This window comes from Ascaphus truei, chromosome 3 (genome assembly GCF_040206685.1).
Source record: "Ascaphus truei isolate aAscTru1 chromosome 3, aAscTru1.hap1, whole genome shotgun sequence".
Lineage (NCBI taxonomy): Eukaryota > Metazoa > Chordata > Amphibia > Anura > Ascaphidae > Ascaphus > Ascaphus truei.
In genome coordinates, this window is record NC_134485.1 from 330,349,932 (window position 1) to 330,369,254 (window position 19,323).

Below are 19,323 nucleotides of genomic sequence, written 5' to 3' on the forward strand. Positions count from 1 at the left end.
ACTTGAAGTAATCGTTTTCTGTATGACTTTATCAGTCTGTCACATTCTTGTGGAGGAATTGTGGCCCACTCTTCTTTACAACGTTGCTTCAGTTCATTGAGGTTTGTGGGCATTTGTTTATGCACAGCTCTCTTAAAGTCCAGCCACAGCATTTTAATCGGGTTGAGGTCTGGACTTTGACTGGGCCATTGCAAGACCTTGATTATTTTCTTTTTCAGCCATTCTGTTGTAGATTTGCTGGTGTGCTTGGGATCATTGTCCTGTTGCATGATTCAATTTCGGCCAAGCTTTTAGTGTTGGACAGTTGGCCTCACATTTGACTCTAGAATACTTTGGTATACAGAGGAGATCGTGGTCGACACAATGACTGCAAGATTCCCAGGTCCTGTGGCTGCAAAAACAAGCCCAAATCATCAGCTTCTCTAAGCTCATTGCTGATGTCTTTCCTCCTTGGCATTGTGTTAACAAACACTTGAAGGCTTCAGACCAGCAAACTGCTAAAACTTCAGCTTTTATACAGGTGGTCACACTTGCTGATGATCAATTAATCAAGGGCAGTTGATTAGCAGCACCTGTCTGCTACTTAGCATCTTAATTCCTATGGAAGCAGTAAGGGTGTACTTAGTTTTTCACACATAGCTTCTCCCTTTTGGCTTTATATTTGTTAAATAAATCATGAGACGGTGTAATATGTCATGTGTTGTTGTTCATCTGAGGTTGTATTTACCTAATTTTTAGACCTGCTAAGGAACAGATGATTGTTATTATGTCCTGATATTTAAAACCATGGAATTCAAAGAGGTAGTACTTTCTTTTTCACATGACTGTCTATAATATAATATATCATTTTTTTATTTATTTTTTTATCCGGATTTTCCTTTTTGAGTCTGATCCGCGGACCAAAAAAACAACGGATCCAAATCTGCAAATCTGCAAATCTGCGCTGGATAAATATCATAAGCATGATTACAACACATTATTTTTTATTGGTTGGGATCTTCAGCACGAGGCCTGTGCCCTCGCATACTATGAGGTATTGGCTTTAGATAAGGAACACTGAGCCCAGCACCCTTTATAGATTTCCTTTTACACATTACCCCCAGTAAATGTAATGGAAGCCGTACCTTGCCATCACTCCGATTGATTTTCTTGATGTTGTCGGCGAGCACCAGTTTTCCGGGAACAGACCCGCTCAGCTTCTGATATTTGGGGTTTTTCTGCACACCCAGATAATCTCCCTGGAATGGTTTAGGGACACTAGAAAGAAATAATGATAGCTGGAGAAGGGAGTTGTACTCCTTTGTGTTACATTTTACAGCTATAAAGTGATTTGTTGCAATGCAGGGCTTACTGAACAAGAAATATTCTAGCAGTGCAGCAATGGAAGGGAATTTTATTAGCTTTATACAGTGTAGAATAGGGGTAGTACAAGATTGAAACAAACCAAAATTAGTCCTGCTCAGCACTATCTCATTTACAGATAAGGACGAGGAAGTGTGCAGACCAGTTGTTCCGTCTTCAGCTCTGTTTTTTTCTCCTGTTGTTTATCAGTTACCTATACCCCAGTTACTGTCTTCTTTGATACGATGTAAAGTGTACTATAACTGTCATTTAGTCTGTTGCCTCAGTAACTACCCTTCCCAGGACCCTGGGGTTTTGTATGTTCCCCTATCCCTAGTACTTGGTAAAATCCTGCTATGTTTCCTGCATGACCAGCCTGCATTAGTTCTTTTCAAGCTTGCAGCAACAGCTAAGTGGTCTCCCCCAACTGCTCTCCCTGTCACAATATTGTTTTTTCACCTTCTCCTAATTTATGCATTCCCAAAAGTTTCCTATTCATTTCTGTTTGTGCTTGTAAATAAAGTTTAGCAGAAATTCAAGGAGGACTATATTTTGCATGAAGAAGAAGATGAGTTTACCTGCCTGTCAAAGCTTAATGATCCCCAGGAAGACTAAGACAGAACAGTGGAAAAAACAGCTTTACAGAGAGATTCCACAGAGGCAGCTGCAGTAAAGAACAGCTTTACTGCAGACAGAGGCGGAACACAGGAAAGCTGCAGAAGTGAGTAACCAGTAACCAAACCGCATCTCAGCACAGCTGCACAAGCCAAGACACAAGCCCCTAAGATCCACTCCTGTGCTACTTCCCCATAGCTAGTGCTACCAAGTGCCATGCTGCAGACATCCAGCCAGGACATAAACAGAGCTACGGACACCTGTGAATACAGCTATTGCTATGCTAACTGCTACAGGACACCGTCCGGCACTCTCAGAGACAGTCATCTGCCATTAACACAGGTAACAGACTGCATGCCACACACATTGGCAAATACCTACAAACATCAGCAGCATGGCACAACTCAGTCTAACCAGACACTACGCAGCAGATTGACACCGCAGATGCTAAATCCTCTACACAACCACAACAGATGCAAGAGTGTATAAGGTAAAACTTACACAGAAGGCCCACGAAAGATAGGAATCTGACCTTGATGCATACTGGACAAGTTAGAGAAGGCCTGGAAAAATACTGGACTTGAAATGTTTAATGTTACAAATATTAGCAATGATGAAAAGCAACTTAAGCAGGCTACATCTCAACTGAGGTCCAGCCATATAAGTTACCAAATACTATCAAATACATATATCACCTACTTGATGAGAACCAATACCGGATGAAAGGTACTTTCAAATTATTCCTGGAAGGGTTCTACGGAGTGCAAGGGGGTGTCTATCCCATACCATCCAAAAGATATCAAATATGGAATCATGGGCTTGACAGCTATTCTGAAGTATAACATTTTGATATCTGCAATCGTGGCAAGGAGACTAATGCAATGAGGCCAGACACGTGAGGTCTAGCTGGTAAAAAAAAGACAGATATCCATTTGTCGCTCAAGTTTAGGGGCAAGATAGTTATACTTAGTCTTGTTGCATGTCATGACCGCCTGAATCTATTGATGTGACTCACGCGTGTCTAGGTGCTAGAGAAGTGAAGTTATAAGTGCGTTTATATATTGAGGCAAACCTTAAATGTCGGTTGTTAGAAGTTTAATTACTCTGTTGTAAAACTGTCAATCTCGCAGCTGATATACGCAGGGGTGGGCTTATGTTGTTTGAATGGAGAAAAATAGTACATAAGACTTAGCAAAGTATTATGAAAATCAGATTTCAACAGAGGTGTGTTTTGGACCAAACACGTGATTTCTCATATTTACTATGCCAGTGACCTCTCTGGGAGAAAATCCTGACATATGGTAATATAATGTATAGGGATTTATGTTTTATACTGTTTTTTTAAGTGACTGTCCTGCATTTACTGTAATTGTATGTTCATGTAATCCGTTTTCTGTAATCTAAGCACTGTATTTTTACATATATTAAAACATTTAATAAGTGATGCTTTGGGACTCTGAATGAACTTTTGCATGCTCTGAGAGAGTATTTACATTTTCGGACACATTTTGATACAACAGATTTTGTTAAGACCCTGTCAGATATATTAATTTTACATATTTTATTTGCATAATGCTTGGGTGCTGGAAGCGTATAGATATGATTGCAATTGAGTAAGTGTCATGGTAGACCAGGTTTTTTAACACCATTTATATTTAAGGGATCAATCACAGGGCAAAACAAGGCAGTGAAATAAAATGAGGTTTATTTTGGATAAATCCTCGGAAACACACAGAAATACAAAATACAAAAATATATACACTTACGGGGGTCTGGGGAATGAGATCTACCTTTCCTAGGTGCAGAGACCCACTTCAAATGGGTTTCCTCTGTCCGCTTCTCTGTTTCAGGATATCAGAGTGCTGAACACAGCAGCCACTCTGCAATGTATCTTCAGCTGGTCACAATCCAACTCCACACTTCTTCCCAGAGTGTCTCTCAGATTGTCCTTTCCACACTCCTTCCCAGAGTGTTTCTCCCTCTGTTAGACTCTTCTGCTCTGACCAGCAGTGTTCCTTATATACCCCTTGGTGGCTATCCTTTAACATTGAGCAAGGGTAGCCAGCCAAAATAAACAGTGCCTGGGGCTCAGACCTGGTAACTGATTCTATTAACTAGTGCCCTCCTTTGTTCTGATCATATCTTTTCCATAGAACAGTTCAGATAAAGGGATTACAGAAACTTCCTCCTTAGAAATGATCGGAACAGGCACATAACATAATTTACATTTCCAGGGCTGACATGTTAATTTCATCACCACACAATACCAACTACTGTATTTAATCTGGGAGGAACTGCTAACACAGGCATAAATACAGACATAAGGTAATTATGTAAAAGACAGGACTTAGAATTACACACTGCTAGCCCAAATCACATCATGACGGGTAAATAGCTTGGCTTGCTCTTTATTCGGTCCCCCAGTTACCCCTACCGTCACAGTAAGGGGTTAATATTAACTAATTGAAAGTATCTTGTGGAGGAGAAAGGTGATTTGTATAGAGTAGCCGTGTGTATTAACCCTGGTTGCATATCTTAGTCATGTGCTAACTTGTGTGCTGTTCGTGACAGATGGTATATGGGGACAGATTGAGGGGAGACATTGTCGATTTGAGGGACCTTTACGAAGGGGAAAAGTGGGACAGATTACAAGCTTTGTATTAACCCTTGTCACTTATGCAGGTCACATGCTCACAGGTGTGCCGTACGTGAGAAATGGTCAGAGCAAGCGAGTAGCTACAGAAGATCCAGCCCACCACACCAGAGGCCATGTAATAAGTCACGCCAGTATGAATGCCAATTCACCATCTCTATCAGACGAGGAGATTATTACAGGTGCCGAAACTATGGAGATTCCACATGAGGTAGATGCTGTTCCTCTCAAAGCATACGGTACCTGGGATGGCTACAGCTACCACAGTGATCCACACGTTCGCACACATACGGATGCACTACACCAGGCTCGCAATCCAGGTACGCTCACGTAGAGAAACACACTTCCTCACACTTACACGCAGTCCCCTCGCATCCACCACATGGAAGAGATGCAAAACAAGGGGATGTGAAGGAAAGGTGAAGGGGTGAGGTGAGGAAGTGGATTGGGCGCTCCCTGGTGAACCAATATTGTTGTTGGGAATACAACTAATAACACACAATATAACACCAATAGTGAAATAGTGAAAAAATGAATGTGTGTAAAAGCAGCTCAACTTCCTCTGATGGGACAGTTCCAGGTCCCAGAAGGGTAGATTGTTTCTTGGAGATGAGGAGGAGCGCAGGTAGGTGTAGCAAAATATGCAAAAAAGAATAACAAATATATAGTGCAGATGGTAAACACTGTGTAAGTAGATGTAATCTATAGAATAGAACTCACATAGATCGCAGAAAATATCACGTGTCAGAGATCCTTCTCTCTCTGACTGGAGCCCTTTAAATGGTAGCAGGGAAATCCCTCAAGGCACGGATATGTATGGATAAGAAGAAAAGCCACAATAGTGCATACTATTCCAATAATGTATTAATCATACAAATAACACGAGTATATCACACTCACATTCGCCATGTATAAATCGGGTGGGGGAGAGAACCGCAGCTTGTTGTATAATGGTGTAGGTGTAGGCAGCTTCACAGCATTCAGGATTCTCTTCCGCGTGTGTCACAGCCGTCGCGTCACTTCCGCTATCGCGTCACGGCTGAGGGCGGAAGTTCCCAATGGAAGAGATCTAAGACCGAGTTCTGCCAGTCCTTCAGAGCTTGTTCTCTCTCTTCAAACTCTACGCGAGATTAAAACTCCTGACGAAGCATCTGGCGAAACGCGTAGAGTTTGAAGAGAGAGAACAAGCTCTGAAGGACTGGCAGAACTCGGTCTTAGATCTCTTCCATTGGGAACTTCCGCCCTCAGCCGTGACGCGATAGCGGAAGTGACGCGACGGCTGTGACACACGCGGAAGAGAATCCTGAATGCTGTGAAGCTGCCTACACCTACACCATTATACAACGAGCTGCGGTTCTCTTCCCCACCCGATTTATACATGGCGAATGTGAGTGTGATATACTCGTGTTATTTGTATGATTAATACATTATTGGAATAGTATGCACTATTGTGGCTTTTCTTCTTATCCATACATATCCGTGCCTTGAGGGATTTCCCTGCTACCATTTAAAGGGCTCCAGTCAGAGAGAGAAGGATCTCTGACACGTGATATTTTCTGCGATCTATGTGAGTTCTATTCTATAGATTACATCTACTTACACAGTGTTTACCATCTGCACTATATATTTGTTATTCTTTTTTGCATATTTTGCTACACCTACCTGCGCTCCTCCTCATCTCCAAGAAACATGGAAGAGATGACTGGAAGGTTCCTCAGCAAGGAAAATTGCACATGGGTTATACCCTACACACACACACACACCAAAAGCCTCCGATCAACCCCACTCTACCTCAGGGTTCAATGCTGTGAACCCTGATGGCGGACAGAGCAACATACTCGACTACAATAGCCCACATCTTCCTCAACGCTCAGATTGAAGCATCAGGTTTTACAGACCTAGCCAACTACTTGGTCCAGCATAAACACAAGACTTACACATTTGATGACCATTCTGAGAACTACAGAGCGTGGGGTCTACGTTCAGTAACGTAACTAAAACCTGGACATCACCGCAAATGAAAAACTTGACCTACAAGCCAAGTGGTTGAGAAAGAGTCCTCAGAATACAGCATGTGAAGAGACTCAGGTCAGTACACGTGAATAGCCATCAAGAAGGTCTTAACTCAATATGGCAAGACTAGAGGAGTGCTACGGCAGTCCAGAGGTAATTGAAGATGCACTCTACACGAGGATTGAAAACTTTCCCAAAATGTCAGGCAAAGACAATCTAAGGTTACGAGAGCTTGGAGATCTGCTACTGGAATTACAGTCTGGAAAGCCTGGTCTATTTCTACCACGTCTCAACTTTCTAAACATTGCTTGTGGAGTAAGACCCATCTTGGAGAAACTGCCACATAACCTTCAAGAAAGATGGAGTGTCCCCGTAAGAGACGTGCAGAGATACAACCAGGGACACATATTTGGGGAAAATAAACCATGACTTTTATTCAGCCCGTAGCTTGAAGCATTACAGTTTAAGGAAGCACACAAATAAACAGACATCCTATCCCTTTGTAAAGGCTAACTCACTTTCCTAGTCCCTATCTGCAGGGCTGTGAGGATAGGCCTCTTGCCAACCTATGACCCCAAAGTCCAAAGAGGTACCTGTAAGCAGGGGGCCCTTTATGTCAGTCTCTGGGTTGTGTCTGTTGGGGGCCACCCTCTGATGAGTTTCAGGGTCCGCTGTGCCCTGGATGTAAAGGGTCTAGTTTTAGGGTGTCTTGCAGGCAGTACAGTACCTCTGTGCTCAAGACAACTGTTCCTGTGAGTCTCTTGCCGGCAACACAGTGCCTCTGTGCTCAAGAGATCCCCTGCAGTTCAAGCAGGAGGTCTTTCTACCTGTCTGATGAGCCAGGTGGAGGCTGGTTAATTGTCTGTAGCTGCAATTAACCAGCCCCCTTTCTATTAAAGCCCTTTTAGACGGGTTCTGCCCTGTCACAGTCCCATACACAAAAAACTACACCCACTTAACAAGTGTATCGGTTTTAGAATGAAGCCCATAGAGGAACGCAGGAGCCCACGCAAAGAACTTGGCGTTGGCTTCAAATGCTGTGCTTCCACTAGTTACATCTTCAGAGACTGCAAAGAAGCTATCAAATGTACAGTGTGAGATAGTGCCAAGCACGTATCCGCTTTACATCAAGACACATTTAAAACTAACCTACTCAAGGCCTCTAACCCTGTGGCAAAGCATGGCGGGAAGGAGGAAGAAGAGAAAATATTACCAGTCACATTCAAGTGCACTGTGCGGAGAAGGACGAACGGGAGATCCTGCTCTAAAATATGTCTTGTTGCAGTACATCCCGATGGACAACTTGTAAGAATGTATACCATCCTCAATTATCAAAGTAACTGATCATGAATCAGGTCAGAGTTCTTTTAATTATACACCATATAAGACAACGCTGCCCCTACATGCTCAGAACATGCGCGGGACTAATGGAAACATCAAGGAGGAGATCAAACGGCGACATCATGTGTTCCATAGATGGTAAAATAAAAAAAAAACACTCCCTACGTCTACAAAGTGTAATCAGATGGCAGAAAATAGGATTGAAATTCCCACGCCAGACGGAGCACGTCATTACCCTCACCTCAGGGGAATAGGCGATCGTATCCAAACGTTAGAACAAGACACCCACATCCTACTACTACTACTTGGCATAAAGTCCACGAACAGCGCAATGGATTCTATAACATCCCGTAGGCCCCCCCCCCCCCCCCCCCGTCTAGATGAATCCTATAGAAGTTTTGCTCAGGAGTGAAACGAGTATCGGGCTAGTGTGACGTCCCAAGCGCAACTCACACAGGGGCAGAGAGACAGAGGCATTCGGATGCTGAACGTGGTCTGGATCTCTCTGCACATGCAACAAAACTCAATAGATGGCAGAGACTAGAATTTAAAAAACTATTGGGAATAGCAGCTCAGGCTTTGAGTAGTTACCATTTCTATATACAAAATTATTATTTCTATATACAAAAAACATATACAAAAAACAAAGTGTCGATAATAGTCTAAACTGGATAGTCTTTTCCATTGATTCACATGGAGAATATTGGCTGACTTTTAGGAGATCAGAAATAAGGTGATTGATCTCTCTAGTTTTATTTATGTAAGAAAGGAATTTTCACTCTTATTACTATTATCACAAAAGTTTTTGTACACAATTTTTTTTCTCACAATTTGTGGGCTACCATAGGTTACCCACCACTTTTTTTCACAATATTATCATGTCCACTAGAAATATCATGTGAGCATAAACAATGCGTGTCACCTAGAATCTATAGGAATTGGTAATCGATATTGAAACTAGGAGGAATTTATACACAGGCTTCACGAAATAAGGCTTTGTGTGACCCAAAAGATACAATATAACTACATTTGTTATATGATATATTATGCTAATTTTATAGAAGAGATCAATGATTGTACCGCTTCCATGTGACCTACTTAAGGCTCTTCATGGAGGAAATTCATAGTAAATACCATTTGAGGTTGAAAATAAGTAGATAGCAACACAGCTTTGTGAATTTGTTTAATATACAAACACAATGGGTATACAGAGGCATATAGGATCCATCTAGACTGTTTAGCTAATTATTGGCTGAACCCCCAAAATAAAGAAGAATAAGACTGTAGGGCCTATGCACTAAAGGTTCATAAAAAAAATCACCGGGCCATTTAAATCACCGTTTTTATGAGCGTTGCTATCACGGTATTCAGAAAGCCTTCATTACCTGTCAAATTCAGAAAACGGGTGATAAGCCGGTGATCTGATGAATGACCCTCTGAAAAGGCCTAACCCGGCGAGTTGTATCTGCTGCAGAGAGAGCTGCTCTGAGAGAGCCGTCTCTCCCTGTGCAAATCTCGCCCGAAATTTATGTGTATAAATTTTAATTTTGTTCATAGTTTAGAAGAGCAAGGGGTCTCCTGAGCTGAACCGCATTGGTTTCAGCCTCAGGGACCCCCTACTTCCCGAGATACAGGCCCCGTTATGGGGTGCCGGGTATCTCCTATGCATTTTATTCCCATGGTCACATGACGCAGACATTTAAATACATAGGAGATACCGGCACCCCATAACGGGGCCTGTATCTCGGGAAGTAGGGGGTCCCTGACGCTATCCGCTATGGTAATGAAGTTTACGGTAAATGCATTTTTATTGCATAGGGTTCATGCCAGCGGTCTCTGGGGCTAATATTAATGTATATCAGCTCCAGAGATTCCCGGCATCAATCTTATGCAGGAAAAATACATTTTTTTTCTCAGTCCCATCTCACCGCTTCTTTGCAGGTTTCCAACACCTTTATGCCAACTTTTTCTGGCGTGAGGATTTTATGATAAAATCACCATTCTAGAGCGGTGATAGGCGTTCATAGCCTAATCACTGATACTAGGATTACGCGAGTTTATGAACATGCCGAAAAGTGGTGATAAGTGGCTTATCACCGCTGCCTCAGGGATTTTTTTTATGAGCAATTTTTTTTGAGCGATTCATTCTTTTATCACACACATATCACCGCTTACTGAATAGCAGTAGGCATTTTGGGCGATAAGTGCTTGATAAGTGACTTATGAACGCTTACTGCATAGGCCCATATATTGTCAGCACATAGCACTTTATCCAAATAGACACTGTTGAACTTAACACTGGACCACATTTAATGGACTGTCAGCATACAAAGAACCTTCTGAAGAAGAATGTAGATCATATAAGGCAGAGCTAAATTATAATGCACTAATAACTATTACTCGTAGCCACAATATATCGAATGTGAGTTTGCGCCTACAAAGTATTTTAATTTGATTTTATGAGTCAGGAGATACTGTACTATTGAGAATTTTTAAAAGTGTTCAATAAAAATAGCATTTTATTTTAATGATAAAATGGTCTGTCTGAGTGCAGATAAAAGGGCCTTTTCTTTGGTAGAAACCATAGTACAAGATTCCTCTAAATACACACACACAGTACTGCACTTTTATGCCCTACCTAAACAAACTACTCAGAATGTAGCATTTCAATTGTGTTTTCAATGTTTACAACAAACAGGTACAGTATATTTCACACAGAATCAGTGCACATTTGTTCCCCTAACTCCTATAGGCATATGGGTATCAGCAGTAGAAGCTATGACAGACTTTCTTGTATGATAAAGTAGTTTTTTTTAAGATACTGTACACATTTTAGATTTTCCTACAGGATAAAGAATATAAAGATAATGTGAAAACTAACCTTGCAGTGTACAGCTTCTTCTTGCCTTTGAAGATCTCACTGGCACATTGTTTATCTTGCAGAATAACCTTGCGCTGCGGAGTTAGCTGATCTCTGTATTTCTTACACTGTCCCAAAAACAACAATATAAAGTCAATATCCACTTACCGGATTTTCTTTCACTTAGCAGCGCAAGTACAGTAGTGATGCTCTGGTACTCTTTGCTAACCAAGGGCTATTACATTGGCTGTAGCAACATAAGCCTGTGACACTATCCTCATCATTAAACTGCTACATTGAATTTCCGTGTGATAGTGCCCCAATCTTCACTCTCACTTTAATGAATAACCCTCTGTCTGCTGACACAAGCCAGTGTCATGTAATTCTTTCACCCCTGATGAGATTGACAGATAGCTTTTACATTGAGCCAATTCCCAAGCTGTTTATCAAAAAGAATGACAATGAACGAACCCTTTCTTCACAAAGATCCTTGTGAGGACTAAAAAGTTGACTGATAATTCATATTTTTGTTCAATACTGGAGTGTCTGTTGACCAATTATTCTTACATTCTGCTTCTCTCTACTGACTATGGACTATGACATTGACCTGATAACTATGATAGAAACTAACTACTAAATAGAGAGTCAGGGAGAAATAGATCTTGACAGGATATCTGACCTTCCAGTGCTGGAATATCCTCATCAGTTCTTGGTTGGCAGGAGCAAGGAACTTATATTTGGGAGGTGCCCAAGTGTTATTTGTTGGGATCATAGATGGAAGGCCATTCTTTATCCCCTGGAGGTACATCTGAAGCTGGTGGAAAGAGAAAATACAAGCCTAAGAATAAGTTGATCACATGAGGGAGTAGCTATTCCAGTCCAAGTATTCTCTAGAAAGCTAATTATTTGCACCTTTTCCCCTGCCTATATATACATCCTAGTATTGTTCTCACTTCCTTATGGCTTGAATTGCACCACCCATACGCTCCACCTCCTTCTCAGGCACTCTATTGTTCTAAGTATAAGCCTCTATTTACAATGCTGTACATAAACTATGGTGTATTAGAGACATGACCAAAGTTATCCCGATCTCAATTTCAGTGTATCTAATTACTCAATTTGATTTGCCTATGGACACTTGCAACAAATTGATCACTTAAATGTGATTTCAACCCCAGAGAATCAGTGGACCTCTCTCAATTCACTGAACACATTCTTCCTTCATTAAAGAGGATCCTCAAAACAGAGGTATCATATCACCACCTCTTAGATGTCTCTTTCAAGTATCTTAGACTATTTCATAAAATAGCCCTGTCTACCTAGGCATATCACAACCACTCAAAAAAGGTTTATTTCAACATCTCCACAATGTCCTCTCCCCACCTAACTAGGGCTTCTTTCCACCCTTCTACAAAGAGGTTTCTTCTACACTCTCAAAAAGCAATCTTCCTCTAAAGAATCTTTTTCCCATTTTCCAAATAGATCTTAATTACAGTAGAAGTAATGTGCTGACTGTGCCACTCTATTGGCTGCACTGTGAGAACGTATGGGTTTACAATATCAAGATCATCGCAGAACAGATTGCAGAGCTGTGCACTACAGACCCATACACCACAGAATCTAATCATTATATATTGAACATCTTCACTATCAGTAGCAGAAAACCAAAGAGCGACTCACAATTCTCCGGTAGATAAAGTTAGCCAGAGTCATTGATGCTGAGGAGCGGAAATATTTTCGGTATTGTTTTCTCACCTGTAAGTAGGATGATTACACATTAAAATTACTACTCGTTCTATACTATAACATGGCTCACCAATATTTTTTTTTTTAAAGCACCTTAAAACTTACTGATGCAAGTTATAAAAACGGTGTCTGCTAAGGTACCTCTTCCTTCCTAGCTGTGAGTGGTGCTGGTCTCTTCCTCAGCCATGGAAAGCAGCTTCACATCATAATGAACGGTGGGATTAGGGCACTATTTAGTAAGTGGTGCTATGCCATAAAACACCTTCCCAATGAATGGACGGTATGGTGACATCCAGAGCCGGAAGGTGTTTTGTCGCGCAGCACCGCTTAGTAAATATGGCCCCTAGTCCTTACTCAGCCATAACTCTGAGAGATCTCCCTTTGTATCTATGGATGCGAATATCTACTTTGTAAAATTGACACATAGTGAAACAATCCTTCCTGCATCTGTAAGTATAACAGTATCATGCTATTTTTCACTTCACCTTTGTGCGTCATTTTGTGATTTGGAGAGTGTCTATTATCACAATGTATTCTATGAAATTCTGCATCTCTGTTCATTCTTTGCCCCTGTTCATTGTGTCGAAATTCTCCACCAAGTGTGTGGCAGCTTAACACAACTGATGCAGACACAAGTAAAAAGAATGCGGGTTCCCTCTTCTATGTTTGTTTGACCTATTTAGAGTCAATAGGAGTTTCTGTACAATAGTGCTCTGATCGCAGTTTCATGAATAAGCCCTTTAATGTGTGAAATCTTAGGGTTTGGCGGCTTTATTGTACAAATCAAACAAATATATAGACTTCAAATTTGTTCCATACGGTGTTTTCAAACTTCATATTGGGCCGCTCTCTTCTGGAGACTGGATCACTATTAAAATCTCGTGTTTAGAGACAAATGCAATGAAACCTAATTAACATTCGGTTAGCATCACGTTGCCATGGTGACCAACATCAAATGACGCCACAAAGCTACACGATGATTCATTGCCATAGGCAACGTGATTTCACATGCCGCTGTGACATAATGACGCCGCAACGCTGCAGGAGGAGGGCTGCTTGTCAAGCTAAGCCCCCTTATCTTTTTTATAGGGCGGTCCCTCTGCCAGCGTGCCGCCTTGGGCCCTGCATAGCCTAAGGCTGGCGATATATTTTACGTCACCGATTTGTTTTCACTTTTTGTAACTCCAATAAATGTTGATAAGTGCATCTTTAACCCCGCCGCCTCCTTCCCTCGAGCTGCTTAGCATGCAGAGTTACCTGGTACCCCCTCCAAAAAGCACATATAGTAGTTGATGCCGCTTTGCTGCGTTCTTGCGTTTTCAGACCCCGCAACAGCACACGTGCCTGCAATCAAATTAAGAGTGATTACATCTTCCCCTCCCAGCAACTGGAGAATCCTCCAATCAATCTGAAGGAGACGGGAGAGCCATAACCCTGATAATGAACCCGTAGGGGACCAAAATGTTGGTCCTTTTTTCATGTAGAGTATCTTTATTTTTCAAGGAGAGCCACAAGGGCAACAACTGCAGGACATACATCTTGCTTCTTTACAATCCTTGTTGATGCCTAATGGTCTATATGCCATTGCAGTGGCATTGTAAGATGCAGATGTCAGAAATAAATTCACAAAATTGCACTGAGGTTGTTTTTTGGTGCCGCATAAAAATGAGGAAGAGCCCAATATACGTATGTAAATAGAATGTGTTGTTGTGTATTGTATTGCTTGCCAGTATGTACTGTCTATTCTAGAAGGATGAATGTACTACAAGAAGGCCCAGGGAGTCATAACAAAGCATAGGCGGAATGGAGCATGACTGTGCTAGGTGTGGAGTGGATCAGCAGAGGTTAAGGGTGTACTGTTTGAAGTTATGGAGCAGCGGGATTGGTTGACAAGGGAAGGGGCTGGGGAAGATAGGCACTGTTGCAAAGAGATTCCTGGCAGTTGGGCGGGAACAATGTGCAGAGAACGTCCCACCCACCCTCCCTCCCTTGTTCATTGTATACAACAACAAAAAATTAGGGAAGTAAGGAATGTGTTTCAATGAATGGGGTTTGTCACAGCTGGACGATGGTCCCTGCCAAAGTTGGGGGGGGGGGGGGTGTGGTCGGTAATGTGAAGACGTGACGGGGGATACTCCATGGGTAAGGTCGTGGAGGTTGTGCTACTGTTGTGGTAAAATGGGAATATTCTCACCGAGCTGGTAAGGGGGACAGATGATGACTGGCACAGTGTTGTGATATAAGCTTCATGGTTATAGGTTGGCAGGGACCAGAGGTCTGAGGATGTAAGCTCAGTGTTTAACATTTTGTAATAATAATAAATTGTTCTGGCCTTTTTCACCCAAAAAGAGGATTGGTCTGTGTGTTTATTTACAGGTGGGGGTGTTAAAAGAAGGAAAGGAGTATCATAATCAATGCTGCACAAGTCATATTCCTCTCACAACTAATCTCTGTATTATATCCATTTCAATCCATTCATGCACAGCACTGACTATTTTTCCATTTGTTGTCTTGTTTACGTAGATCAATCGTTATATCCCGATTACAATGCCAGCACTTTATTCCATTGGCCTGTCTACGTATAGCCCCCAGCAGCAAGTGCATGTTTAGCCCTCAGCATTGCACTGACTGTATATCTGACACCAAGTCCCAGGTTTACTAAACAGTGCAAAGACAAATAACACCTTCACACTCATTCACTTGAACAAGACTTAAAAAGTGTACAAGTAGTAGCCCCCCAAAACAAATCAGTGGAGAAAACACTACGTGCTCGAGATGGAGGCAAGGAGTGCCAACCAAAAAGACAGGAGGCCAGTAAGAGACAACACGTCAGCAGGAACACCCTGAGTCGACCCCCTCCCTCCCTCTCCCTACCTAAAGTCTCTTCTGGCATGTGTATTCCCCTACATACACTGAGCACACTGTAAGTGACACTGCCCTGCATAATCCTTGCAACAGCACTTGGGGCACATACCTTCCAGCCGCGGATGCAAGCCTGCAACAGTAACGCAGAGAACCTGATTTTGTTGTATTTCTTCTTTTCCTGTGGTGCACACACAAATAGAGTATCAGCGGCATGATCACTGGTGGCATAATATCATAGGTTGGTATGTGACGTTTGATTTGCATTGTTCAAGATTTGGAGGGTCTATTTGCTAAAGTCTCCCACCTGCAAAACTGGGGCAACAAACAGCAACAGCACCACAAGATAAATCTGGTGCCACTTTCTTGCCCTGGTTTTACAGCTGAGAGATTGTAACCCCCTATGGTTGAACATGTTATAAGGGGTTTGCAGTTCTTGTAAAACATTACAGAATAAAGCATTGGTTGCTTGTCTAGCTTTGAAGGGGTAAAACTTAATATGAATAAAATATATGTATTCATAGGTGCTCCAAATGAACCTTTTATCCGTCCAATACATGTATTTAATTTAAATTATTATACTTTCACCCTTTACTTGTGGGTCTAATCCCTTTACTTTATTGTAGGTTTTCATAAGAGCTAAATTAAATGCACAATATACAGTGTATGAGGCGACCTTTTAATTGTCATAATTGTTGACCCAGTGTTCTAGGACATCACTGTCATGTCAATGACATTTCATTTCATCCATATGATGCAATTCTGGGGATAAACACCTACACTGTGTGTGTGTGTGTGTGTGTGTGTGTGTGTGTGTGTGTGTGTGTGTGTGTGTGTGTGTGTGTGTGTGTGTGTGTGTGTGTGTGTGTGTGTGTGTGTGTGTGTGTGTGTGTGTGTGTGTGTGTATGTGTGTGTGTGTGATACATAGACACCACAATATGAGCTCCCTGCACTATGTAAATTCCCTATATGCCATACAATTTGTGCTCAGATGTTATTAACGCACTGCATTTACGTTATTTAATAGTAGTGCTATTGAAAACAATGATTAAGGAAATCACACGTTATTTAATGCATTATTTTGTGCGTTAACTGGTGTAATGTCTGTTACATCTGTAAATGGCTACATATGGGACATTAATAAATTAGAAGCTCAAATTTTGGAAGAATAATTTCCCTCCATGAAGATTAATACCATATAATGGTAGTGATCACTATACATTTACAAACACCAAAGATCCTCCCAAGAAAAAGGTTTATTAAAGACATCCCAAATATGTATGTATGTACTGTATGTATGTATGTCTATATACATACTGCCTTCTAACCCTACAGTAAGAGTGATAACCAACAGGACAGTCCTCCCCCACTGTGCTGATTGCTATATTGGTTCCTGAAGGATGTCAGATGATGCAACAATTCACCTTTGCAATCAGCTGCTGTAATTAATGCTATGGCCTAAAGTCATAAAACGCAAAGTTAGTATCGTACCCGGGAGCTTTTACTGCAATTTTTTTCAACTTTCATTTTTATTCGTGGAAATCAGATCTACAGAAACGCACCACCCATGGGCGTACATTATGGTCAATCCACTTTTTGTAAAAAAACAGCTGTCGACACTAACAGCACCAAACGACCCCCATATAGGGATTTAGACAAGACGTACACGACTTACAGGACTGGGGAGGGGACACATGTGGTGGAGGGGGAAGAGGGGGGGGGCGATCTTGCGAAGCTCTGGAGAAGGGTCGAAGCGACCACGAGTGGCTGGATCTTTACTCTACTAAACCTGCTGCTCAGTGTAGCTATTGGGTGGCTCTAATTAACGTTTCCCTACGTCCGTGTCCCGTCTATCCCATCCAAGGAGAACGCATTTTCATATTATTAGTGCAAAATTGAGGCGGCGTCCACCCCTGGGATGTTGGTTTGTTCCAGCCACGGGCCCCAGACTTTTAGAAATTTGGTGCCAGAGTCGTTGACCCAACTCGTCAACTGTTCCATCTGGCAAACGTGCCAAATTCGGTTCCTAATTTTGGGGATAATTGGGATCTCCTTTACTGCAATTTTATGACCCAAGTCATCAAGATTGCGTCAAATTTTATCGAGTGCGATATTTTAAGTAGAGTCGCGATGCTGTAATTAATGCAACTGATAATTAGCAGTTATTTACTGTATTGCGATAAATGGGAGAGAGTAATGTAATATTTCTACCATAGGGTTATGTTATATAAATGGTTGCTTGACCCTATCATATAAAATACATCAACCCCCCTTTGCTGCTTGTGACTACCAAGGTATCCCACAAGCACCAAATGGGTTAATATTACATTTACAAGCAAAATATCAGCAGCGCACAGCCAGGGAGTCAGGTTGGTATAGTAGTAAAAATATATTTATTTCAAATCAGGCATCACCAAGGAGGTATAATAAAAAAAACTCCTTGATAAAGCACTTAACGTGCAAAACATGTAGGAGGTTTTTTCTTACACCTCCTAGGTGATGCCTGATTTCAAATAAATATATTTCTACTTCTAGACCAATCTGACTCCCTGGCTGTGCGCAGCTGATATTTTGCTTCATCGTACCTGGATCTGTCTACATGCGGCTGGTCACGCCAGAAAAGGACAGCGTGAGAACTCTAGGAGTGGGTGAGGATTTTTACTTTATTCATCAAAAGGATTTATTCAAGAAAGAAACAAGTGAGTCATTTTGTCTTATGCTATCATCATTGCTATACCTCCAATGAGGCTGCTACAGTGTGGGACACTTATACTGATTGCGACCTTCAGGGGGGCTAATTATAGTTAACTCACTTATTATTTCACCCACTCTAAAATTAAGATTAAATTAAAATTAAAAATAAGAGTTTCCCTCTTCTGGTCGGTCCTATATTGGACATTTGCAATTACCATTGGATTTCCTAACTATTTGAGCACCCAACATCTTTCCTTTGAACTAAAATTACAGTTAAACTACACTACCTACTCCCCCTTGGCTATCCAAGTGGCTAGTAAAGCATTGCCATGCAATGTTTTACCAACCGCCAAGCCCCCCCAATAAACGTCTCACCTTTCCCTGCAGAGTAATACCTAATAGGACTTTTGGCAACTACTAGTACACAAATATTAATATAATATACATAAAGCTTATATTAACACTATATAAAAAATGAATAATACTATGAATAGTATTTATTGTCACTGTCGCGACCTAGGCCCTCTGAATGCGAGCCTAGATATCGTAGCCACATTAGTACAGTACTCAATGGAAAGCTGTAATAAAAGTTTCCCCATCGATGATGAAGGCCATCCTCTGCTCCAGGGCTGTTGCCCCCTGAACCAATCCTAACGGGCCGATGCCCAATCAATAAAAAAAGTAATACAATTAATCAAAGGACTGAAGGCCACCAAAAAAATTCAAATAAATGTAAAAATTGCATTAAAAAATCAATCCAGGCCCATTGTCTTATTTATAATCCCCATCCATACGTCTGTGACAGAAGATTTTCAACTTGCCCCGAAGCCTTGGATCCTCTGTTATAAGTATTTCTTGTCTTTTTTTTTTTTTTTTTGCGCTTTTGTTCTTATTTTTCAAAAAAATTAAATCTTCTTTATGGATTATAAATAGGCAAGCGGGTCTGGATTCATTTTTTATATTTTTGGTGGGCCATCGTGCCTTGGATTACCTTTATTGTTTTACATTTTTATTGTTTGGAGCCTTCGGGCCTTTGGACTTTTTTTGGGGGAGGGGGCTTTCATTTTTGTTTTTTTGGTAGCCATCGGTCCTTGGATTCATTTGATGGTTGGGCATAGGCCCATTAGGATTGGTTCCAGAAGGGAAGGGTGGGGGGGGGGGGGGGGGTCGCAGCCCTGGAGAGGAGTTTGGCCTTTAT

The 19,323-nt window shown here is 41.5% G+C and overlaps 1 protein-coding gene across 1 annotated transcript in view; it reads right to left on the reverse strand.

Annotated features, from left to right (window-relative positions):
- The window catches only part of MYO1A (myosin IA), an 86,457-nt gene that overhangs the window by 4,581 nt on the left and 62,553 nt on the right, over positions 1-19,323 (reverse strand). Inside the window, exons 21-26 of the mRNA XM_075591480.1 lie at positions 15,544-15,612; positions 13,827-13,913; positions 12,504-12,578; positions 11,503-11,637; positions 10,845-10,951; positions 1,125-1,257 (exon numbers count right to left, since the gene is read on the reverse strand). Of these exons, the coding sequence (XP_075447595.1) occupies positions 1,125-1,257; positions 10,845-10,951; positions 11,503-11,637; positions 12,504-12,578; positions 13,827-13,913; positions 15,544-15,612 (606 nt within the window). The remainder of the gene's footprint in view (positions 1-1,124; positions 1,258-10,844; positions 10,952-11,502; positions 11,638-12,503; positions 12,579-13,826; positions 13,914-15,543; positions 15,613-19,323) is intronic.